This window comes from Panthera onca, chromosome B4 (assembly GCF_046562875.1).
Source record: "Panthera onca isolate mPanOnc1 chromosome B4, mPanOnc1 haplotype 2, whole genome shotgun sequence".
In the NCBI taxonomy this organism is placed as follows: Eukaryota; Metazoa; Chordata; class Mammalia; order Carnivora; family Felidae; genus Panthera; species Panthera onca.
Genome location: NC_138345.1, coordinates 138,097,052 through 138,120,862, shown reverse-complemented (window position 1 = coordinate 138,120,862; position 23,811 = coordinate 138,097,052). Strand labels below are relative to the sequence as shown.

The window sequence follows — 23,811 nt, the reverse complement described above, 5'->3', positions numbered from 1 at the left end:
CACTCTCTATTTCTTTCACAGGCAGAGCTGGGACATGTGTCAGTGTGTAGTTGTGTGTGCACAGACTTGTATGCACACACGGAAGTTCACGTTTGTTTCATCTCTACTTGTTGAAACCCTCAAATTCCATCCAACGTAGGCTCATTCTAGTGTTTTCCTCTTTCATGTTTGTAACCCTCTTCTCTCAGTGAGAAACCTGTTCCCATTAGCCTCAATCTGGCCATTTATTTTCTCACTCCACCATTATTTAAACAATGTGCTGGCCCACTAGGCCACCACCTTGCAAGCCGCTCCCTCCCTGGGCCTGACTGTACCACTGACTCCAACAGGTGCCAGGAACAAGGGGCCTTAATGGAGATTTGGCTAATGTATCAAATTATTCAGAAAGTAGAGGAAGGAAAGAAGGAAGGAAGTTTGTTATAAAACTTGTGAATTTGTAGGCAATGAAAATACAAAATGCCAAAATATGCAGGATGCAGCTAAAGCAGTACCATGAGGAAAATTCATAGCACTGAAAAAAATACTATCAGAAAGTAAGTCTCAAATCAATAATCTAAGCTTCCACCTCAAGAATCTCCAGTAACAAACACACTGAAGACCTGGTTGTAGACCACACACTTTTTAATCTCAAATTGCAAACTTTTGGAAGAATTGCAAAGTTTAAATAAGAACTCATTCCCTTTGACCAGATTCCCCAGTTATTGACATTTTTCCACGTTTGCTTTATTATTTTCCACCCCACCCCCCCTTATGTCCTCATAGTTCACCTGCTGGTCTGAGCACCCTTGATGCTCACACCTGTGTCAGGTGACACTGTGCTGAATGTCAGCTGTGTTCTAATTCCGTCAAGCTCTCCACACGTGTGAGTTGGCAAAAGAAACTCAAAGCAGGCAAGCAGATGGAAGCAAATAATGAAGAGCAGAAATCAGAGGAGTTGAAAATAAAAAAATACAGAAAATCGATGAAACAAAGAGCTTTGGAAACATCAATAACACTGATCACCTTCTAGCCAGATTGACGAGAGAAGGGAGACAACACGGTTCCCAGTGTGAGGAATAAAACAGGATATCAGTACAGACCCTGCAGACACTGGTGGTTAGTGGAAGAATTCCACACGCAATCCTCTGTGTGTGCATTTAGGACCCAGACAAAACAGTCCAATTTCTCAAAAACGCAAGCCACCACAACCCACCCGGTATGAAATAAAGAATTGGACCACCTTGCTGTTCAAGAAATGGAATTTGTCATTTATTAAAGGAAATTTTTTTTAACGTTTTATTCATTTTTGAGAGAGAGAGCGAGAGCAAGAGTGGGGGAAGGGCACAGAGAGAAAGGGAGACACAGGATCCGAAGCAGGTTTCAGGCTCTGAGCTGTCAGCACAGAGCCCGACGCGGGGCTTGAACTCATGAACCACGAGATCATGACCTGAGCCGAAGTCAGATGCTCAACTGACAAAGCCACCCAGGCGCCCTTGGAATTTGTCATTTAAACACTCCCCAAAATGAACCCTCCAGGCCCAGATGGTTTCACTGGTTAGTTCTACCAAATGTTTAAAGAATGACACCAATTCTATACATCCCTTCCAGGAAAATAGAAGAGGAGGGGACGCTTCCCAGGTCACTGGGACATTAGTAGTAGTACCCTGATACGAAAACCAGATGAAGACAGCACAGGACACCAGAGGCTGGTGTATCTCGTGACCCCGTGCAGCTCATGTCCCCATGGAAGCCTGTACATGGCATGTTCACAGCAGTCCCGGACTGGACTCTGTGGGTGAACAGTTAAACGGACTGTGGTGCGTCCCTTGCGTGGAATGTGGGCTGTGACTCACGGTTCTTGCAGCAAAGACACATGATGAGTGACAAAAGCCAGCCTCACAAGCTTAGGTACTGCATGATCCCATTTACAAAATGTTCTGGAAAGAACGAAAAGGACTGAATTGGAGAAGAGAGTCGTAGTTTTCCGGGGCCGAGGTGGGGGCAGGAGGGACGCAGGTGTGTCTGTGGAAGGACCACAGGCGGGGTCCTAGTGGTGATGGAACATTCTCCATCCTTCTGTGATAGTCTTCTACTGTTTTGCAAGATGTTTACCGTTGGTGGAAACCGGGTAAAGGGCACATCAGATCTCTCTCGTTATTTTTCTCAGTTATGTGCATGCCTATGACTATCTCAAAATAAAACGCTCGACTAAAAGAACCTTGAAAGATATGGGGCACCTGGCTGGCCCAGTTGGTGGAGCCTGCGTCTCTTAATCTTGGGGTTGTGAGTTCAAGTCCCACGTTGGGTGTAGAGATTACTTTAAAAAACCTTTAGGGGCACCTGAGTGGCTCAGTCAGTTAAGCGTCCGACTTTGGCTCCGGGCAGGATCTCACGGTTCATGGGTTCCAGCCCTGTGTTGGGCTCAGTGCTGACAGCTCAGAGCCTGGAGCCTGCTTCGGATTCTGTGTCTCCCTCTCTTTCTGCCCCTCCCCAGCTCGCACTCTGTCTCTGTCTCTGTCTCTGTCTCAAAAATGAATAAACATTTAAACACATTTTAAAAAAATAATAAACTTTAAAAGTACTTTGAAAAAAATATAAATATGTGCTGGCATATGCATATTTTTTTTCTGAAGGGTATCCCCCTAAAAAAAAAAAAAAAACAAAAAAACCCCAAACCCATCAACAGCATGTATCAGAAAACTTCTGCTAGGTCACAAATCACCGTAAAGCATGGTGTCTTAAAACATCAGATGTTTATTATTCCTTGTGATTCTGTGACAGAAGCATTGGCTGTGGCTCTTTTGTAAACAGCCTACCACATGCTGGACAACTTTGGGGAGAAACATGATGAAAACGATATGTTTCGTGTTCATTTTGTACCTTTCTGTGATTTTTTTGTGTTTTACACGTTCTAAATTTTTTTTTACGTTTATTTATTGTTGAGAGACAGAGAGAGACAGAGCAGGAGCAGGGGAGGGGCAGAGAGAGAGGGAGACACAGAATCCGAAGCAGCTCCAGGCTCCGAGCCGTCGGCACAGAGCCCGACGTGGGGCTCGAACCCACAAACCGTGAAATCACGCCCTGAGCCAAAGTCCGACGCTTAACTGAGCCACCCAGGCACCCCTGTGTTTTACGTGTTCTTAAGAGTATAGCAGGAATGATGGGTGATGGGACTACGAACCAATTTTGTTTTCTTCCTTTTAACTTTCTGTTTAAAAAAATCGTTTGATTTAGAGAATGTACGAGACAAAGAAGCCAAAGTTTTACAAGTTTAGGAAAACTTTTGCCGAGGACATCAAGGTGGGAGACGAGAGAGGCCAGGTGGGGCTCTGTTGTCGCCACCCCCGCACGGGGGTGGGGGGGTGGCATCACACTGGCTTTGCTTCTCCCACGGACAGAGCTGCACAGTGACGTGTGGTTAAGGTTTACTCTGGGCAGGGTCACCCCGTTCATCCCAAGCCTCCAGTCCGGAGTTTGGCTGCTTTTGTTTCCTCTCCGGCTGCGTTTCCACGGATACAGCCAGTTTCTCGGGGACCGGAATGGCCTCCGCTGTGTCAGCCCCCGTGGGTAGTCGATAAATCTCGAACAGCCATGCTCGCATAACAGGTGCATTCCATTTGCCTATCAAATCAGAGGGCAGTGTCTGTAACCACGTTGTCCTTCATCTGGGCCTGGAGGGGTCGTGCCTCCCAGGGACGCCAGTGGGTGGAGAGAACAGTGCCCTGAGTGGCCTCTGGGAGGGTCCAGGTGAGGTGAGGGGCCCGGCCTGTGGGCGGCCCAGCGGCTGGAAGTCACCTGCTTCTTCTCCAAAACACGGCCTCGGCAGATGGCAGACAGCCACCTGCTGTGGAAACACACCGATTCCCCGGGACACGCACAGCCCCACCCTGGGGCTTTTGTGTCCACGGGCTGTGTGGGGAGCCCGCCTCCGCCCGGGCTCCTGGTCGCGTGGCGGTCACTGTCCTGCACCTGCTGCCTGCCTCAGCCCTCCATCCGTCCCAGCTTTCCCAGGCGCCCCTCCCCCTCCCGGGCTTCCTCCCCTTTTTTTTTTTTTTTTTTTTTTTTTTAACCTCTGCCCCCACCCCCCGGACGAGGACATTTACCGACTGGGGTCCACACGTCCACCCTTGAAGGGGGAGGAAACTGAGGCTCAGAGTGAGGCCAGGAGGGTCAGGGCTGGGGTCCAGGGGCTCTCACCCACTCGTGGGCTCTGCCTTCTGCAATTTGGATCCAAGGGCTAGCACAGATTCCCCGACCCTGGGGGCCTTGGGAGAAGCCAGGGGCCTGTGGGGTCTCTGTGCTGCTGTCTGGACTCTGGGAACCGAGAGGGGCCTGTCAGGGTCCCAGCAGGAGCAGACAGGGCTTTGCAGGAGTGTGTGTGTGTGTGTGTGTGTGTGTGTGTGTGTGCACATTTCCCGTAAGCCCTTCTTCTCTCTTTGTCTGAGGTGGCTTTTTGGAAAGGTGACCTGTGGCCTGTAAATCCGTGCATTCTAAGCGACCTGGTCATTGCCGAGAGCTGTCGTCCTTTCTCTCCTGGGAGGTGTGGGTTGAGCGCAGAGCCTGCCCATGGGCCCAGGTCCCCTTCTGCGTGTGGTCCCAGCAGGCCCGGGTGTGTGGATCCCACCTGCGGAGTGGCATGAGCTTCTTATCTAGTGCCTGAAGGTCCCCCCAGTTCGTGTCGAGCAAAGCCCCCAAGAGAAGGAACGTTACCCCAGCTTTTTAAGAAAGTGCTGTTTAAACTCCAGGGACCCCAATTTTAAGCCCTCTTATTTGTCATCGGAGAAAAGACCAGCCTCCGAGCAGATCTGCACAAACTCCCTGGCTCCCAGAAAACCCGGGGGGGCCTGCTGGCCGAGCAGCGGGGGGACCTGCCCCCTGCCAGCAGGGACCGCAGCGGAGGCTCCCGGCCCCCTCATGGACCCCAAGAGCTTTTGTCTGGTGAAGGGTCGGGCTGGTGAGCGGCTGGCACCGTGCCCCGTGGATCTTTTCCAGAACAAAAGTCATCCCCACGGAGATCAGGGGCCCTCAGGAGATGCCGATTTGTATAGAGTGCCGGGCACGCAGGCCGCCTTCCAGCCTTTGGCTCCCACGTTCCCCCGCGTGTTGTGCGTCCGTCAGAAATGCACAGGGTTCCTTTTCTACCTGGGGCCACAATCGTGCGTCAACTGGAGTTGACCACCTGCCTGAGAAACAGAAGACGCTGGTGTGATGTTTTTTTTTTTTTTAATGAAACTCCAAAGCGAGCAGCGGATTCTGACGTTTGTTGAAAATCTTTTCTTCTTAACGCTCCCCAAACAAGAGGAATCTGCTGGCACAGTCCAGCACGTTCTCGGAGAGCGAACAAAGGAAGGACCCCGGAGCTCTGGCTGCTCCGCGTTCAAGCCCTGGAGAAGAATCCGAGGCTTTCCCTGGAGATGCGTTCACGTGCAAGCTGTTGACTGCTCCTTTCTTCTTCAAAGGCGTGAAAAGAAGTTTGCTGTTTTTTTAAAACCACAGGAAAATATACAGAAGCAAAAACACAGGGAGAACAGCCATCTGCGCGGTTTTCTGGCTTTTCCTCCCATCCTCGCCCAGCAGCGCGGCAGCCGCGAACTCTGCGTAGCGCCCCCTTTGCGCCCGGGGTGGTGCCACGGCCTTCACGTTCATTGTGCGTTTCGTCCCACGAGGGAGGCGCTGTTTTCACCCCTGTTTCACAGAGGGGCCTGGCGGGCAAGGCGGCCAGGTGACTTTCCCCAGCGGGGTCAGGATGTGAACTCGTCGGGGGCTGTGGACGCTGCTGTCCCGTGTCCCCCGCCGGCCCCAGGCCCTCCCAGCTGGGCCTCACGTTGGGGCAGCCAGGCCAGCTCCAGATACCCTCTGCAGAGGGGTTCAGGTCCACTTCTCCGTTTTGTTCCCCAGTGACCCTAGAGCGGGTAGCTGGGAGCTTTGCGGCTCTCCGGGAGGAGCTGCCCGGCTCGGACTGGTACGTAATCCACACCAGGTCACTAGCAGGTGAGGGAGTCAGGAGCGCCTGCCCCCTCCTCAGCCTCACTGTGGGCAGGAACTTGGCGGCCAGGAAGTGACCTGCCTGATGTCCCATCAGGCGTGCAGGCAGCCATTTGCTGCCCGTACCCTGGTGGGGGGATGCTGTGTCCCCAGGAATAGGTTTCCAGCATCTTTACGGGAAAAAAGCCCAAAATGTCTGGCCTTTTTTGTCCTTAATATATAGATATATATTTTTAATTTTTTAATGTTTATTTTTGAGAGAGAGCATGAGCGGGGGAGGGGCAGAGAGAGGGAGACACAGAATCGGAAGCAGGCTTCAGCCTCCGAGATGTCGGCACAGAGCCCGACGCGGGGCTCGAACCCACAAACCGTGAGATGGTGACCTGAGCCAAAGTCGGATGCTCAACCGACTGAGCCACCCAGGCCCCCCTGTCTTTTTGTCCTTAATATTCAACTCAGGAAGTATATATTTTACAACTTAATTTTGGGAGAACTCGGAGTTTTGGCTGGCAATTTAGTTGACTTCTTAAAGCTGCTGAACAGGCCCCAGCCCCCCCCCCTCCCCCATTGCCAGGGCAGATGAGGTGGAACAGGGGAGTGAGCCGTGGCTTCGGGGCTGCCTCCAGGCCCTGGGCCGCTCACACCGGCCCCACGAGGGGAGGCAGCCCGGTTGTCGGCAAACAAGCCATTTTGTCCTCATGGAGACGCCGAGACGTGTGCTGAGGTCCGAAGACGCCTGGCCGGTTCTGCCACCTTGGGGAAGCTGGTCTAGTCAGTGTCGCTCTTGGGTTCCTCGCACGTTTCCGTGGCAGATCTGGGGCGCAGGTGAGTCCGCTCACTGTGCCTGACGTGGCCGCGCCCTGTCGTGGGATTCAGTACGAGTGGGCACGCGAGGTGACCGCAAGCGGCTGGAACGTCGGGGTGAAGCCGCCGGGTCCCTTAGCCTGTCCTTCCCACGTTCCCCCACTGCCCCTTTCCTGTGCACTGTTGCACGTGAATCCCCGTAGGCTGGTCAGCAGCACTGTCCTGGGGTCCACAGCTCCCGTGTGCAGGCCTGACCAGAGAGCAGGTGTCCTGGGAGGCGGTCCTGGCCCGCCTGGGGGGCAAGACCCAGTTCACACCCGCGTGTTACGGGCGGAGCTGAGGCTCGCAGTCTGGTGGTTGAGCGGAGTTCATGCAAAGCCCCGTGGGGAGGCTCCTTAGGAATTTGGTGTGGATCCTGGAAGCCTGGGCCGGTGGGGCTGTGTTCGGCAAGCCCTCCCGTCCGGTCTGAACCTCGCTGTGTTTGAGAAGCGACGGCGGGGTACGCGTCCGAGGCTGCGTTTTGACTTCTCGCGACGTTCCCACAGCCCAGCCGCGTGTGAATTCTCTGGTGCAAATTTCGGTTGGTCGTTTCTGACACAGAGCGGGAATCCACTCCGTTCCCAAGCCTGGCCGCTCCGGGTATCTGGTTTCGAGGAGCCCCCCGCGCCGCCTTCCCCTGCAGCCCACGTTTGAAACCGAACCCCACTCGCCTCCCCGATGAGGAATTGTTTGCAGCGGGTTAAAAGGCTGTAGAAACGTGAGCGCTTTGTAAGGACCAGACGCTTTTGTACACGCAGGCAAATCTCCACCGGCGGCTCTAGAGCATCTGGAAGGAAGCGTGGGGGAGGGTCTGCACCGAGCGCAGAAAATAAATTGAAGGGAAAGGAAGAGGGACAGGACCCTAAGTGGTGACTTCGGATTGACTTATGAGAACCGGGAACCTGGATCCACACGGAGGTGCAGAGCCTTTTGGTTTCAGGTCCCGCCCAAAGCACACGGCAGCCCTATTGGTTTTTCTCAGTTGGCGGCAGGGGCGGGTACGATGGGGTCTGTGCTCGCGGGCCCCGATTCCACCTGCCCCGTGGCCGCCTGTGCACACGGAGCGCTACAGCCGTCCCCATCTGCAGGCCCTGCTGGCCGGCGTGTGTCTCCAGTTTGCCTGCTCTGCTCGGACCCTGAGCGTCCAGGCCTGGCTCCTACAGGCGTGGGGTCCTCCGGGCCTGGCCGGCCGCCCCGCCGGGCAAGCCGAGCCCGAGAAAGAGATGGGGGGACGCCAGCCTTCGCCCGGCCTGTGTCCAGCCCCCTTGGCTGTGAGAATCATTGGCACGAGGTGTCTCTATTTCCCGGGTGTTTTACTTCTGTGCAAACGGGTGGCACACTTTTAACAATTCTTAGGAGTATCCGGGGCCGTTCATTTTGTCTTGTTTCTCTTGTCCCTGTGCGCCCTTCTGCGTGCACAGAGTCTCGGTGCGCTCTCCTCTGCCTGTGCCAGATCCCCGCGTCAGCGCCCCGAACGAGCGGCTCAGACTGCTTTGTCTTTTTCAAACGCGACAGGTGGACGCGCAGAAGTAAGCCTGGTGCTTCCATGGCCCTCCGAGTTCCTTCCCACCGGGGATTCCGTCGACATGCCGGCCGCGCGGGAGGGGACGCGCGTTGTCTTCCCTGGGCGAGAACAGATGACCTGAGCCCAGATCAGATACACCTGCTGCTGTCTTTGTTCCGCTTCTCCGTCCTGCCCCGTCACGGCTGCCTGTGCGGTGACGTGCGCTCGGCCCACCCCGACCGAGCGCTTTCCCTCTGTCACTGCGTTTCCCTGCTGGTGACCGTCTCCGCAGGAAGGCCACGTGCTGTCATCCCCGCTTTAGACACAGAAATGGGGATGGCGCTTCCCAGAGGTCGTCCAGGTAGAGAGTGGCCACGGGGGTCGAGGAGGGTGGAGGCCCGTCCAGAAAACTGGCCTTTTTTCTTGTTGAGATGAAACTCACATCACATAAAATGAACCGTTTTATTTTTTTGAAGTTTAGTTTTGAGAGAGAGAGGGAGACACAGAATCCAAAGCAGGCTCCAGGCTCCGAGCTGTCAGCACAGAGCCCGACGCGGGGCTCGAACTCACAAACCGTGAGATCGTGACCTGAGCCGAAGCCCGACACTCAACCGAATGGGCCACCCAGGCGCCCCCCCAAAATGAACCGTTTTAAAGTGAACAACTCGGGGGGCGCCTGGGTGACTCAGTCGGTTGAGCGTCCGACTTCGGCTCAGGTCACCATCTCACGGTTTGTGGGTTCGAGCCCCACGTTGGGCTCTCTGCTCTCAGCACGGAGCCTGCTTCAGACCCTCTGTCCCCGTCTCTCTCTGCCCCTCTCCCCGCTCATTTTCTGTCTCTCTCTCTCTCAAAATGAAATACACTTTAAAAAGTAAAATAAAATAAAGAAAAGTAATAATAAAGTGAACAACTCCGTGGCACTCGGTGCATTCGCAACGTTGTGCAGCCCGCTGTCTCCGTCAAGATGGGAAATACCTTCAGCCCCCTGAAAGGAAACTCTGTACCCACCAGCGGTCTCTCCCACTTCCCCCCAGCCCCCGACCCCCTGTGCCTGCTTCCTGTCTATGGACTTGCCCCTTCTGGGCATCTCTTGGAAACGGAATCCTACAACAGGGGGCCTTGGTGGCTGCTTTCCCTCGGCATCATGTCCCGGAGGTTCATCCGGTCGGTGGCTGGTGTCAATTCTTTGTTCGTTTAAGGCTGAATCGAACTTCCGTGGAATGGAGAGGCCACGTTGTGATTATCCGTCCTTCTGCTGCCGGACGTTTGGGTCGTTTGTGCCTTGGTGCTCTCGTGAGCAGCACTACCATGAACACCAGTGAGCGGGTTTTTGTCGGGGTCTCTGTTTTCAGTGTCTCGGGTCTGTCCCCAGCAGCGGGCGTTGCCAGGTCCTTTAACCTCTGTGTGTAAGTCGTGTGTCTCAAGTCCCCTGCCGTACGGATTTCCTGTGCGATGGCCGCTCCCCGTGCTCTCTTGGTGTTCTCCCGCCGGGGCTGACCGTGCGGTGGCTGTCGTCACGTGCGTTAAGCAGACTGGCGGGCGTGTTAGGTCGCTGTCCCTCGTGCTGCGTGTTCTGGGGCAGCCTCGGGAGGGGCGGGATGGTGGGGTTCTCCCGGGCACTTCACTGTGTCTCCCCTGCTGGCCCTTTCAGTTCTTAATCTGAGAATGTGTGGTTCTGTGGCCGAAAGGGCCATCGCTTCTGACCTGACGGCCCCTGGGTCCGGGAGCAGGAATCGAGAAGCAGGTGTTGGACGATGTTTATTGGAGACTGTCTGTTCTCCTAAAAGTCGCACTTGCTGCTTTGATGAAGTAACACCAGGTTTTGAAATCTCTCTTTTTTTTAAGCTGATTTATTTATTTTGAGAGAGAGAGAGAGAGAGAGAGAGAGAACAAGAAGGGAGGGGCAGAGAGAGAGGGAGACACACGATCCCAAGCAGACTCCACGCTCAGCACAGACCCCAACGTGGGGCTTGATCCTATAAACCGTGAGATCATGATCCGAGCTGAGATCAAGAGTCAGACGCTCAACCGACTGAGCCCCACCAGGCGCCCCTGAAGCCCGTCGTAAGGGTGGGCTGCTCTAAATACCAAGGTTGATTTTTGCAGGAGGTGGAGGGGGGAGTCTTTGCCTCGTTTTCCCGCCCATCCTGCGTGGACCCTGGAGCTCTGAGCCGGTTTGCGGTTTTGCAAACAGGAGCTCTGCCTCATTAGAACTTTGCAAGTGTAAATGCCATTTTCGTCTCCAGAGAAGTCTCCCGCCCATCCCCCCAAAATGCAGATTATACGTTAAAGATAACTCAGGGCCACACAGCCTGGGGACGGTTCTTCCCCAGGGATGGCAGCTAACACTTAAGCGTCCTATAATAGGCACTTGTGCCTGTTTTCCAAAGCGGGCTGCTGTAACAGAGCGAGCAAGCAGATTATTTTTTATACTCATCTGACTTGAATAACCAAAAGCGAAATGATCATCAACTGGTGTAAAAGAAACTGAAGAAGCTTATCCAGGAACTAGGATACCGGGTGGCATTGGATTTACCGAAGAAGGCTTTCCAGGAGACTCGTGTGTCTCGTTTAATGTCATTCTTGATGTCGCTGTAACATAGTGAGGACAGGTATTCTAATATTTGTATTTCTTAAAGACAGAGAAACTGAGGTTCAGTGACAGGCCTTGTGCACTCAGATGGTTGGCCAAGAGGGAGTGGTAGGCTTCCCCGGCATCACCATGTACAGTGGTGCAGGCTGTGCACTGCCCAACTTGGGACGAGGTTGGGGGGGGCACCACCAGGGTGAACGGGGCACCCCCTGGCATCACACGGTGTGGCCACCTGGCTGAACTCCTGTTACCAGCAGCTTCTTTGTCCTGCCTTCTGGTTCAGTGTCCCCCATCGAATGAAAGCTTCTTTATTCCTCTGAAAACCTGAAGATTTCTCTTGGCATCCACTGTGTCGTTGTTATTTTCCTATTAAGAGGTACGGAGGTGATTTAGTTAACCCTCTATTATGTTTACAGCTCCTCGTTTCCAATACTGTTGTAAAGAAATACAAGTTTGTATCGTCTTCTAAACACAAGCGGATCCCAGAACTCTCAAGTGGGGACACTGGGCCTGTTGGTTTTGGGGGTGATGGGAAGGATTTCTGGGGGCTGGAGAAGGCGTGTGTCTGTGGGGAGGAGGGAGCCGTGTGCCGACTGGGAGGCCTGATGGCGCTACGCGGACCACCAGCCACCCATCTGTCTGCGGGTTGGACAGACGGGGAAGGTTGCCTGGCCCAGCCCGTACCAGCCCTCTGGCCACCTGCTGTATTTCTGGAACTTTGAGACCGCACAGTCACGTTGTTAGGCTCCCGGCCTCGCGCTGGAAGGATGTCCGAGGGCTGTCTGGGTGGACGTGCTCAGTGTCCTTGAGGGACAGGCCAGGAGGCCGGTGGGGGACTCCCGGGGACAGGGGCGGGGCCGGCTGGGTGTTACTGTCACTGGACACTAACCACAGCTTCCTTGAGAAGGGAACCTGCTTCTTCCAGAAGTGAGCCGGTTACCCCCCAAGTCACCAATTCCAGAGGAATTCTTGTAACCAGCCCTGGGTGGGGAGACTGTGTGTGAGGCCTGCAGGGACGGCCGAGGGGGGAGGCTTAGGAGGCAAGTGGGGCTTGGCCTCGGGGCGTGAAGGGTGGTTGACTTCGGGGCCAGTAAAGGGCATGGGAGGGTCACTCTGGGACGAGGAGAGGCCCCTGGGCCCAGGAGTGACCGGGAGCACTCGGGGGTCCATGCTCCAGGCACATGGAGGGGTGAGCAGGAGCCCGCTCGGGAGGCGTGTGGCCGAGGCGTCCCAGGGCTTTGGCTTTGGCTCTGGCTCCTGTAGCAAAATACCACAAACTAGGTGGCTTAGGACAACACGGTAATGGAGGCCAGAAGGCCGTGGCCACCGTGTCCGTAGGGCCCAGCTCTGTCAGCGGGCACCAGGGGAGGGTCCCAGATCCCGGTGGTGCCGGGGAGCCCCTGTGCTCCTTGGCCTGCAGACACAGCACTCTGTCTCTGCCTCCGTTGCCACATGGCGTCTCCCCGTGTGTCTGTCTCTGGGCCTGCCTTATAAGGTCACCGGTCACATCGGATCAGGGTCCCCCCTGCTGTGGTGTGACCCTGTTTAGCTAATTACACCTGCAGACCGTTCATTTCCAAATAAGAGCACATTCAGAAGCTCTGGGAAGGACGTGAATTTCAGGGGTCCCCAGTACAGCCGCTTTGGGGGAACTAATTTAAAACAAGGCCGTCCACACGTGGCCTGGCCACGTCCTCATCCCCTGCAGACGGGAGGCATGTGCTGGCGCTGGTGAGCCCACCGCGGGCGCTTGAAGGGGACACACTCATGCCTTCTGTGCTTTCTGTTCTCACAGCCCAACATCGGCCGCCTGGGCCTGCCCCACGGGCCATCTGGAGAGAAGGTGGCCGTGGTGACCGTGGACGACTGTGACACGGCCGTGGCTGTGCGCTTTGGCGGCCTCGTCGGGAACTACAGCTGCGCTGCCCAGGGCACACAGAGCGGCTCCAAGAAGTGAGCATCCCCGGGGCTTGGCGGGGGAGGCCCAGGCAGTCACCCCCTGTGACGGCTGCTCCCAGCAGGGTCGTCCAGGGCGGGACCCTGAGGCAGGGCACCGGGGGCCCCAGCGGCCTGGCAGCCCCCGTCCAGGCTGGAGTCAGATTCCCTCCCCTTGTTTGGGGCACCTTCCCTCTGACACGTTAGAACCTTCTAGAATAAGTACTCTCATCAGTTCTGCCGAAAGTAATGGCCAGACCAACCCCGAACGGCCTGGCTTGTGACGGCTGGCTTGATGACCCCAGAGACTGTGGGATCCCTGGCCTCGATCCACCAGGCACGGGTCCCTGCGGTCCGGTGTTGGGTCAGTAAACCTCCCTCTGGTACGTCCCGGAGGTTTTCTGTGGATCATCCTAACTCGGAAGCCCAGACAGCCCTAAGGCCAGTTTTGTGATGCCGGCCCCACCAGCCTGAGCTTTGCTCCTTCCTAATTGCGTCGTGGTGGAGTATTCAAGAAGCTTTCGGCGTCCACAGTTGGAGGACCCAATCCGTGCTGGGCGTGGGGAATGAAATATGCCTGTTTCCCCCCACCCCACCCAGCTGTGCCCATTGTACCGAGAAGAAAGCTGTCGCCTGGAGACGTTAGACCCCTTGCCCAAGGCCACCCCGCTGCTCATGTGGAACCAGGGCTCTCGTGTGCTGTGACCTCTTTAAGGTCATCAGAGCCTGGGGGGAGGGGTAGTGCCACGATTTGGCATTGACTCGTGCCTGCTGGGCTGCGTGTTTGGCTTCGACTGGCCCAGGCAGTGGGTGGGACTCCCGTTTGCCCGGCTCTGATGCAGGTTTGAGGAGCCTGAGGCACAGAGAGACGTGAAAGCCAGTGGTGGCCCCAGAACCGGGACCTGCCGTGTGTGGTCTGACCTGTGGGCTGCCCGCCTCCCCTGTTCCCCGTTCAGTTACGGACGTTCAAGTTGATGGGTGTGTCTGGCGGCCACCGGGATGTTACGGCAGCTTCAGGGCCCCCGACGCTGCCTCTCACCTTTGCCCCCGCAGGTCCCTGGATCTGACCGGCCCTCTGCTCCTGGGAGGCGTCCCCAACCTGCCCGAAGACTTCCCCGTGCACAACCGGCAGTTTGTGGGCTGCATGCGGAACCTGTCCGTGGACGGGAAGAACGTGGACATGGCCAGCTTCATTGCCAACAACGGCACCAGGGCAGGTGCGAACGACCGCCGGGGCGCACGGCCGGGCGTTGGTGGCCTCCTCCACGTCCTGGGCAGTGACTTCTTCCTAGAGCTGACCACACCTGTGTGCAGCTAGCGGTGGGCCGGTAGGAGGGGGGCCCGGGCTCACGGATATGCTGCTCTTGGGGCCCGGGCGTTTGGGGTGCCTGTGACACCGCCGGGCTGGGCAGGGCACTCGGTCCCCCGGTCTTGAGCATGTCACCAGGTGACCCGACGTCCCTGGACACGGGCAGGGCTTCCTGTACCATTCCGGGTCTGACCATCGGACTGCCACCACAGGGTCCCGGCCTGTCTGCCTCCCCTCGGGGCTGCTGCTCACCGGGCTGCTTTCGCACCGCGGGGTTGGCGTCGGGGGCAGTGACCGGTCCCCCCGAGGCACGATCCCTTCACGTCTCCCGCTCTGAGACCGTACCGCGTGCCCTGTGTCCTCAGGCTGTGACGCTCAGAGGAACTTCTGTGATCGGACCTGGTGTCAGAACGGGGGCACGTGCGTGAGCAGGTGGAACACGTATGTGTGTGAGTGCCCGCTGCGGTTCGGCGGGAAGAACTGTGAGCAAGGTAAGGGCCTGGCATCCGTGCCCGCCCGACCTCGGGGCCTCGGACGCATCGCTGTCGGGTGACGGGGCTCACGCGGGCTGGCACGGCCAGGGCCGCAGCCTCCGATGGCGTGTGTGTCCCCAGGCCTGGGCCCGGCGGGGAGAGAGGGTGGGGACGGGGGAGCGGGGGGTGGGGGCCCGGCCGCCAGTGGGACACACGCCCACACCTAGAGTTCCTGTTATGGAGGCCGTGGGGCCCGGCCGGCCGTGGCTGTGCCAGAGTGAACAGATGCCAGCGTTGGATTTGTAAGAGCAGGAAACAGACGGGCCGGGGCTCGTGAGGCTGTGGTCCCCCAGAGGCAGCCGCCAGCTGGCGTGCCCTGTGCTGTTGGCGGGTGCGCCCCACCTGGGGGACGTTCCTCTGTGTGACAGCCGGGGTCTGGAGGACACGGGGCGGCTGGCCGGCACCCCGTTTGTGCAAGGGTAACACACTGGATGGGGTGTTGATCCACCTCTGTGGTCCCCCCCAAACATCTGGAGCCCTCGGCTGGCCAGCGGCCTTCCCACCTCTGTGCCCACAACCAGGAAGAGAGAAACAGTGGCCCGCATGCCTGGGCATCGGAGCCCCCCCCCCAGACACAGATGAGGGCTGGTTAGGCTACAGGGTCGGGGTGTTTCTTCCGGAACACGTGCGTGGTATTCATCGCAGGCTCACGCCGTCCCACCCTGAGACCACCCTCCCTACAGCCCCGCCCCCGCCCCACCCCATCGGCTCCCCACACAGCCCCGCCCCCGCCCCGTGGGCTCCCCCCACAGCCCCGCCCCACCCCATAGTCTCCCCACACAGCCCTGCCCCGTGGGCTCCCCACACAGCCCCGCCCCCGCCCAGTCAGCTCCCCACACAGCCCCGCCCCCACCCCTTCGTCTCCCCACATAGCCCCGCCCTGTGGGCTCCCCGCACAGCCCCGCCCCTGCCCCCTCGGCTCCCCACCCAGTCGGTGTCACGTGGGGCAGGGAGGTTGGGATCACCGCGCCCCCCAGCACCCCATCTGCGGAGCCCAAGGATTCTGAGCCACGACATCCAGCCCGAGAGCCCCCCCATCATGCCCTGACCAGGGCTGGGAACCCCCAAGCCCCAGCCTCACTCCCCGGGAAAGTGGCGCGTGCCCTACCGGGTGGGCTTCTGTAAGCCGCTGGCTCCTGTGCTCAGAGACCTAGAGATGGACGCCCGAGACTGGCCTTAGTTTTCGTTTGGTTGGTTCGTTTATTTTTGAGATAGAGTGTGAGCAGGGGAGGGGCAGGGAGAGAGGAGAGCGCTGACAGCTGAGAGCCCGACGCAGGCTCGAACCCACGAACCGTGAGAGCACCACCTGAGCCGGAGGTGGGCGTTCAGCTGACCCAGCCACCCAGGTGCCCCTGAGACTGGCCTTTGTATTGCAGCGAAAAAGGCCCAGAAATTTTTCCCTCCCCTCTCCCGGGAGCCCGTCCTGCCCCCCCCTGCAGCCGGCAACGGTTCTCAGAGGCTCGTCTGATACCTGGGGCCCCGCGTTTCTGTGTCCGCAGTCATGCCTCACCCCCAGCGCTTCAGCGGGGAGAGCGTCGTGTCCTGGAGCGACCTGGACATCACCATCTCCGTGCCCTGGTACCTGGGGCTCATGTTCCGGACCAGGAAGGAGGACGGCGTGCTGATGGCGGCCACCGCAGGCATGGCCTCCAGGCTGCGTCTCCAGGTGAGGGGGGACCACGTCCCACCCGGGCGAGCTGAGTGGGGCAGCCAGAGCCACCCAGGCAGCACCCTCCCCCCCCCCCCCCCCAGGAAGCACAGGCTTCCCGCGCACACAGGCAGGGAACCTCACCCCTGCGCCGCCTCCCTCCAGGGAACCTCACCCCTGCGCCGCCTCCCTCCGCCCGCACCGGCCCGGTGGGGTCCCCAGAGTGAGGAAGAAAGGAAACACGAGCCTGCTTTCCCAGCCAGCCGCACAATCCCGCCATTCATGCCAGGGAAGAGCGCAGGGAATCCGGTGTGCAGCCACGATTCCCCCTGGGGGGATTGATTCCAGCACTTTCTTTTCTTCCATTATTCCTGAGACGGGGGGCGGGGCGCACAGGCCGGCTGGACCCAGCAGCCCAGCTCCTCAGCTGCGAAACTCAGCCAAGGCGTGTTGTAGACAGCGGCTGTGGCCTGCGGGCATTTCGGAACTAGAGGGGGCGCAAGCTGCACCTCCGGGTAGAGATGGGGGGCCCGGGGTTGGGGTGCCGCGTGCAGGTCTGTGCCCCACGCTCTGCCGGGGCTTTCCTCGAAGTCCCGAACGCTGAGTCTCCTCCCGCGTGTGCTCTCTTTACCTTTTTGCAATTTATTGTGTTGTCTATTTTAAATGTCAGATAAGCAGAGTTCCTAAAAACCTTTTATTTTCATTTTTTTTAATGTTTATGCATTTCTGAAAGAGGGAGAGGACACAAGCGGGTAAGGACCAGACAGAGAGAGGGGGAGACACAGAATCTGAAGCAGGTTCCAGGCTCTGAGCTGTCAGCACAGAGCCCGACGTGGGGCTCGAACCCACGAACCGTGAGATCATGACCTGAGCTGAGGTCGGACACTTAGCCGACTGAACCACCCAGGTGCCCCTCCTAAAAACCTTTAAGAAAGGGTTTAAACGCACCGTATTCGTTAATCTCTGTGCCACAAAGAGCTCTCCCTGCATTTTCCCTGCTCCACAGAGATTTCACTTGGAAAAACAAGGAAAGTTATTGCCGTTTGTGGAAGTCACCCAGCGACCCTGTCAGGCTGCCTTCGTGCCTCTGGCCCAGTGTCCTGGTGGCCGGAGGGAGGGGCTCTCACCCTCGACGCCAGCCTGCGGTTTTGCGATATTCGAGGGCCCAGGAGACCCTGCCACCCGGGGAGCCTGGGTACGGGCCTGCTCTCTCTGGGCTCCTGGTGCCTTCTGTCTACAGTGACGGGGGGAACGGGAGGGGAGGTTCTTGAGTAAACCCTCCACCTCCGAGCCCCTCGGCCAGGGGGCCACACCCAGGGATTGTCCCTCTTAGAAAGTCCACTTTCTGACCCTTCTCAGAGCTGATCTGCCTCCTGATGCAGCAGCGGCATGTGGGACCTGTTCCTCGCCACTGCCCTGGGCCCTGGGGACTGGTCCTTCCGCCCAGTGAGGCGTGGCCTTAGTTCCCAGACAGAGCAGGCTGTGCTGCGGTCAGAAGGTCAGACGTGAGATGGACCCCACGGAGCGTCCACTCCGATCTCTTTTTGCTCAGCAGAGGCCTAGAGACTCTGGGCTCTGGGCCCCGTGGTTCCCTTGTGCCCCGGGCTCTGTAGTGCCCACAGGACCCCCTCCCATCGCCCCTGTGGGCTATCCACCTGGAAGCACTTGGAAATGGCAGGGGCAGCGGGTGGGGACACAGGCACTGTCCAGCGCCCCCTGCGGGCTCTGTGTCGGAGGTCAGTGTGGACAGGACCTCGAGGGCTCCCAGTGGACAGGCAGGCCCCAGACTCGCCCACGGATCAGTGAGGACAGGGTGCCAGGGGGCCACGACTAACCCTGTCCGGGCAGGGGGGCTGGGGGCTCAGAGCCCGGACGGAAGCCTCTCTGTCTTCCACCTGCCCGGCTCACCTGCGTCACTGCTCAGCGGCATTTCCAGCGCGGACCCATTCGGGGGTGCTGAAGGGGGTACCTCTGTGCATCCGATAATTTAGCTGTCGCTGTTTCTCCTTAGTAACTCGTGACTTCATAGGTTTCCAGGCAGTCCCAGAAGCTAGATCCGGGCCAGAACTTGGCAAGCACACTTTTGCCTCAGGATGGCATTTTTCTCTGCGGTTATCTCACTGTGGAACAAATTAAATTGGCTCTTTCGATTCAGGTGATGAATTGGAACTTGTAGGTTGTCCTTTGTCAGCGGGGTCTCCGTAGGAAAGAAGTATGCTTTCAGGAGGAACAACACTGAAAGCCACAGACTCCCGTATTGTTTGAGTAATTACGTTATGGGTAGCTAATCCAAAAATTTAGTTTTTGTTTTTTTTTTTTGGGGGGGGCCCCTCCCTGTGGAAGGCTGGGTGGTAAGAGTGGTGGCCTTGGGGGGAGTCCTCCAGACCTCAGTGGCCACCCAGAAGGGCGCTCCAGGGCCCGAAGGCCGGTCAGCTGGGCGTTACTGGAATGTTCTGGGTTATTGCCATGTGGTGTGTTTGAACACAGGCCTCCTGCAGACCCTGTAAGCTCTGTGGGGCAGCCGCGTAGGTGTTCCTGGCCTCCGCGGCAGGCCAGACAAGCTACGTAGTCATCCTGCAGCCCAAACAATTTGGGTAATTGCACTCAGGCGCCCTCGCTTCGCCTGCATTGTCAAGGGAGATAACCTGGCCATTGTTGAATGCTGCCCCTCTTAAATCCGGCGACAGACCTGAGGTGGTGAGCAGTTACTGTGCATGGGCCTGGAATTCATTCTGTTGCCTTTGTCTGTAGACATATGTCATTTTTATTGTTGATCCACTGGCCTCAGGGTTTTGTTGCAAGGAAAGCGCATAGCCAGGGAGATTAAGGACATTGACTTAAACTTCTGTGGACAAATGGAGACAAAGCCGAAAAAGGTAAAAAAGTCCTCTTTATTTCACTCTCGATTAAGACCCAAAACCAAAAGGGGCGACTGGGTGGCCCAGTCGGTTGCGCGTCCAACTTCGGCTCAGGTCACGACCTCACGGTTTGTGAGTTCGAGCCCCGCATCGGGCTCTGTGCTGACAGCCCAGAGCCTGGAGCCTACTTCGGATTCTGTGTCTCCCTCTCTCTTTGCCCCTCCCTTGCTTGCACTCTCTTTCTTTCTCTCAAAAATAAATAAACATTTAAAAAACATGAAAGGAAAATAAACATTAAAAATTTTTTTAAAAAGACTAAAAACCAATATACGTTATTGGTTGCATAATCTTGGTAATCACTTAAAAACATTTTCTGTTTTCCATTATGATTTCTTCTTCGATCCTTGGGTATTTAGAAGTATGTTTCTGGATTAGCAAACAGGTGGCGTATTCTAGTAAATCATTTTGTTGTTGATTTTTGCATAGTTGCAGGTCAGGGAAGGCATGCTGTGTGATTTCAGACCTTTGAAACGTGTAGAGACCTGCTTCGCAGCCCAGCATTTCATCGTTTCTTTGTGTATGTCCCACCTATGCCTTGAAAGAATGTGTGTTCTATAGCTGTGTTCTGTAGTGTCCTATATACATCAAGTGAGTGAAGTTTGTTAATTGTGGCATTCAGACTTTCTATGTCATTGTTGATTTTTGTGTCTGCTCAGTTGCTGAAAGAAGTGAGTTTTAAAAGTTTGCAACCCTCATTGTGGATGTCTCTCTTGTTCCTGTTAGTTCTGTCAAGTTTTGCTTTATCCATTTTGAGGCTGTGTTGTTAGGTGCATACAAATTTAGAATTGCTTTATTTTCCTGGACAAGTGACTGTGTCATACTATGAAAATTGCCTTATGTCTAGAATTTTTTGTTTGCCTTCATGTCGACTTTGTCTCCCTTTGTCTCTACTTTGTCTCACATTACTGGAGCTACACCAGCTTTCTTTTGGTTGGTGTTTACGTGATGTGTCTTTTTCTAGCCTTTACTTTCAACATTTCTGAATCCTTATATTTTATGTTTGTCTCTTTTAAGCAGTGCATTCGTAGTTGTTTTTTTTTTTAACCTATTCTCTTACTTGAAGCGGTCTTTAAACACGAGTATCTTAGGTTAGTTGCAGTGCTATTTTCCCATCTCCTTACATGTCTTTCAACATGGTAGCTTCAATCTTGTCTCCCGAAGTGTAACATTTACCTGCAAAAGTAAGAGTCTCATGGTCACCTGAATCTGTCTCCTTGAAAGTTCTGTGATTCCTCAAGTCTGTCCTCGAGTCTGTGTCTGATGATTCTATTTGATGGATCCACCCGGGGCGGCGGGGGCAGGGGTGGTCTGTTTCCATCCATTCTTTCTTGTGTCTCTTGGTTTTCACACACACTGTCTTATCTCCTTGGGTATGTGGTTATTTTTGATCGAGTGCCGAACATCATATTGAAAACACAGATAATTTGATGCCAGAATGGTGGTGTGGCTGTCCCTCGTGTTTGCTTCCGACGGGTACCCCCACATACCTTGGGCGGGTTCCGAATCCCAGGTTCTGTCATCCTAGCCCCAGGAGCATGGAAAGCTTTGCTCCTCTTTTAGGCTCAGCTGACAACCATCAGCGGAAGGAAACCCTGAGCTCCTTTCTGCAGATTTCCATTTTCTACTTGGTCGTGGCTCTGTAACCCAGCCTTGAGTCACTCAGTACTACATCTTGTGTTTCTAGGTGTTCTCAGGAAGAGGGTTGGTCCATGAGGGGAAACGAGATCTTGGCGTTAAAGATATTTTCTTAAAACAGGAATGTCTTAGGCCAGTTATTTTACCTATGGCTTTTTTTTTTTTTTTTTTGGTACGTATATATAAACATGGTGGCTTGAATCCCATCTCAAAAAGTGGAACATCTGCCTCCACAAATAAGAGCCCAGTAATCATCAGAGTCTGTGACTGTTCCCAGTAATTAAGCCCCACGCGAGTTATCTTACCTGCCCTCTGTCCACATTTGACACTTCTTGCCACAGAAAAAGGCATAGGATCTTGAAGAGTGTTACGGGCAACAAGAAATTACACTGGGCCTACTTTTTAGGTTTATCTGTGGCCCAGTGCCCTGTTTGCACGGCTCTGTTACGTAAGTGACTGCAGAGTATTTTCTGTTCTGCTGTCGTCACATCAGTTGGTAGGTCTGGCTCTCCCTGTCCTACAGATCCTGAACAACCACGTCCAGTTCGAGGTGTCCCACGGCCCCTCGGACGTGGCATCCATGAGGTTGTCCAGGTCACGCGTGACTGACGGGGCGTGGCACCACCTGTTGATAGAACTGAAGAGCGCCAAGGAAGGCAAAGACATCAAGTACCTGGCGGTCATGACCCTGGATTACGGGATGGACCAGGTGAGTTGGCACCCGTGCCCTCTTTGGAACAGGCACCTTCGCCGGGCCTACGGAGAACCGAGTGACCCCTCCACGTGCCAGGACGTGCCGGAGCCCCGGAGGATTTTGGGGCACACGTTCGGGCCCCCTGAGTTTGGGTCTCACATCCTGCCTTACGCTGCGGTCACCAGTGTCTGTACCTCCTCCCCCTGCCAGATGGCCAGCTCCTGGACTCAGGAACTGGACTCCATCCGTCTGTTATCCCATTGTGGTGCTGTCGGCACCCGCGGCAGTGGTCTCTTTCAGCAGAGCTGACCAGAGTAACGACTGCGGCTTGGTGCTGTGCCTCTGGGGCACACAGATAAATAACACGCGGGCCCTCGCCCTCAGGGTGGGTGGCGCCTGAAGGTGGGTGAGCAGATGAGCCCGGGTGAGCAGAGGGGGCAAGCGATGGGCGAGTGGCATTCAGAGCATGCTTGGTGAACCGCACCGGATTTCTACTGGTGGCGGCTGGTAACCAGAGGCCCTTTTTCTGGAACGTCCGCCCACTTCAGGGGCTGCTTGTGAGTTTTGTGCCCTCGAGGTCTAGGCGCATCTCCCACCTGGCTCTGAGGATAAACAGCTGTTCTGTTCCACCTGCAGCCTTGCAGGGCCTGAGGGTCCAGCAGCGACGTTCTTAGATGCCTGCCGTCCCCGCTCGTACTTTCCATTCGCTGCCGTCTTCTAGTTCACCAGCATTTTCCTGCAGTGGCTCATCAGCGGTGCCCCTTGTGGAGGGGGGAGGGTTGCCCCTGTCCCCCCGGCTGGCCATCTTGGCTGGGCCGGGCGGGGAGGACGTGTATCCTGTGACCCGGTCCCCACTCCTCTGCCTGTCACACACAGACGGCTGCGTTCTCTCCTGAGAAGGCCGAGCCCGGCTCGCCCCTCTGTTTGGAGGCCCACGTGTCCTCGGGCTGTGGGGAGCTTGCCCAAGTGACCGCGTCGTCAGCCTCTGGGCATGTTCTTCCCAGAAGATGTTTCCGGAATGTGGATGTAGCCCCCCCCCCCCCCTCCCGCCACAGGACACGGTGCAGATCGGGAACCAGCTTCCGGGGTTGAAGATGAGAAGCATCGTCGTGGGCGGCGTGTCCGAGGATAAGGTCTCCGTGCACCGCGGTTTCCGGGGCTGCATACAGGTACGGCAGAGCCGTGGCGCCCGCCCCCCCGTGGGCAGCTCGGGGCCCTTGGTCCGCCCACTGCCTTTCAGTGAGTGAGTCATTCGTCTGATAGCCGACCCAAGCTTAACAGTCCCGCTTCTAGCTTAGACCCGTCCTCCCCGTGGTCCCCTCCGGCCCTCCCCCCGCATCCCCATCACCGCATCACCGTCCGCCACTGCGGCTTTGCCTTCACGTCCTGTGTGGCACGTGCCCCCCGCTGCCTCCCCCGGCCCCCCCCCCCCCCGGCCCACCTGAACCCGCTCATCCCCCGGAGCAGGTGTCCTAGCAGTAGCCGGAGTGACCTGTCAATCGAGTAGCTCCGCTCGCGTGCCCCTGGCCTCCCGCTGCAGGAAATGAACTCCCGACCTGCCTCCCCTTCACGGCCCCCACCCTCCTCGGTGACCGGGCAGTGCCATCTCTGAGCGCCAACCCCCTCCCCCCCCCCCCAAAGCGCCATCCCGCAGCGTGGAACTCGCCGTGTGCGTCCCCACCGCGGTGATGTGCGGGCCGCCCCGCTACCCGGATGCCCCCGGCTCCCACGAGACGCCCCCTTCGGCGGCGGCCGCGCTCTCCCGCCGCCCGCATTCGCTTTTCCTTCAGGACAGCAGCCACGGAACCGTCGGAACGCGGACTCGCTCTGACTCCGTTTCCGGGCGGCTGGTCTACCCACCTGGCGCTCACGCCTGCCGTGGTTCCACCTCCCTGCCCCCCACGCAGGTCCCAGCTCTGTGCATACGTGAAGGGTTGCTTTTTGACGACCAAGAGAACTTGGGGCCCTCTTACCCCCTGGTTACTTTGGGGGGTTCCCCCCACCCCAAGACACGGGGCTGAATCCGGCTGCCCCTCTTTAACTCAGGGGGTGAGAATGGGCGAGACGTCCACCAACATCGCCACGCTCAACATGAACGACGCCCTCAAGGTCAGGGTGAAGGACGGCTGTGACGTGGAGGACCCCTGCTCCTCCAGCCCCTGTCCCCCGCACAGCCGCTGCCGCGACGCCTGGGACGCCTACTCCTGCGTCTGTGATAAAGGTGGGAGCCCCGCC

The 23,811-nt window shown here is 56.9% G+C and overlaps 1 protein-coding gene across 2 annotated transcripts in view; it reads left to right on the top strand.

The window, feature by feature from the left end:
- The window catches only part of CELSR1 (cadherin EGF LAG seven-pass G-type receptor 1), a 137,910-nt gene that overhangs the window by 82,884 nt on the left and 31,215 nt on the right, over positions 1 to 23,811 (top strand). For both annotated transcript variants that reach the window (XM_078449300.2, XM_078449299.2), the window contains exons 6-12: positions 12,700 to 12,857; positions 13,893 to 14,056; positions 14,514 to 14,639; positions 16,181 to 16,347; positions 21,406 to 21,591; positions 22,632 to 22,745; positions 23,623 to 23,797. In XM_078449300.2, the coding sequence (XP_078305426.2) occupies positions 12,700 to 12,857; positions 13,893 to 14,056; positions 14,514 to 14,639; positions 16,181 to 16,347; positions 21,406 to 21,591; positions 22,632 to 22,745; positions 23,623 to 23,797 (1,090 nt within the window). The remainder of the gene's footprint in view (positions 1 to 12,699; positions 12,858 to 13,892; positions 14,057 to 14,513; positions 14,640 to 16,180; positions 16,348 to 21,405; positions 21,592 to 22,631; positions 22,746 to 23,622; positions 23,798 to 23,811) is intronic.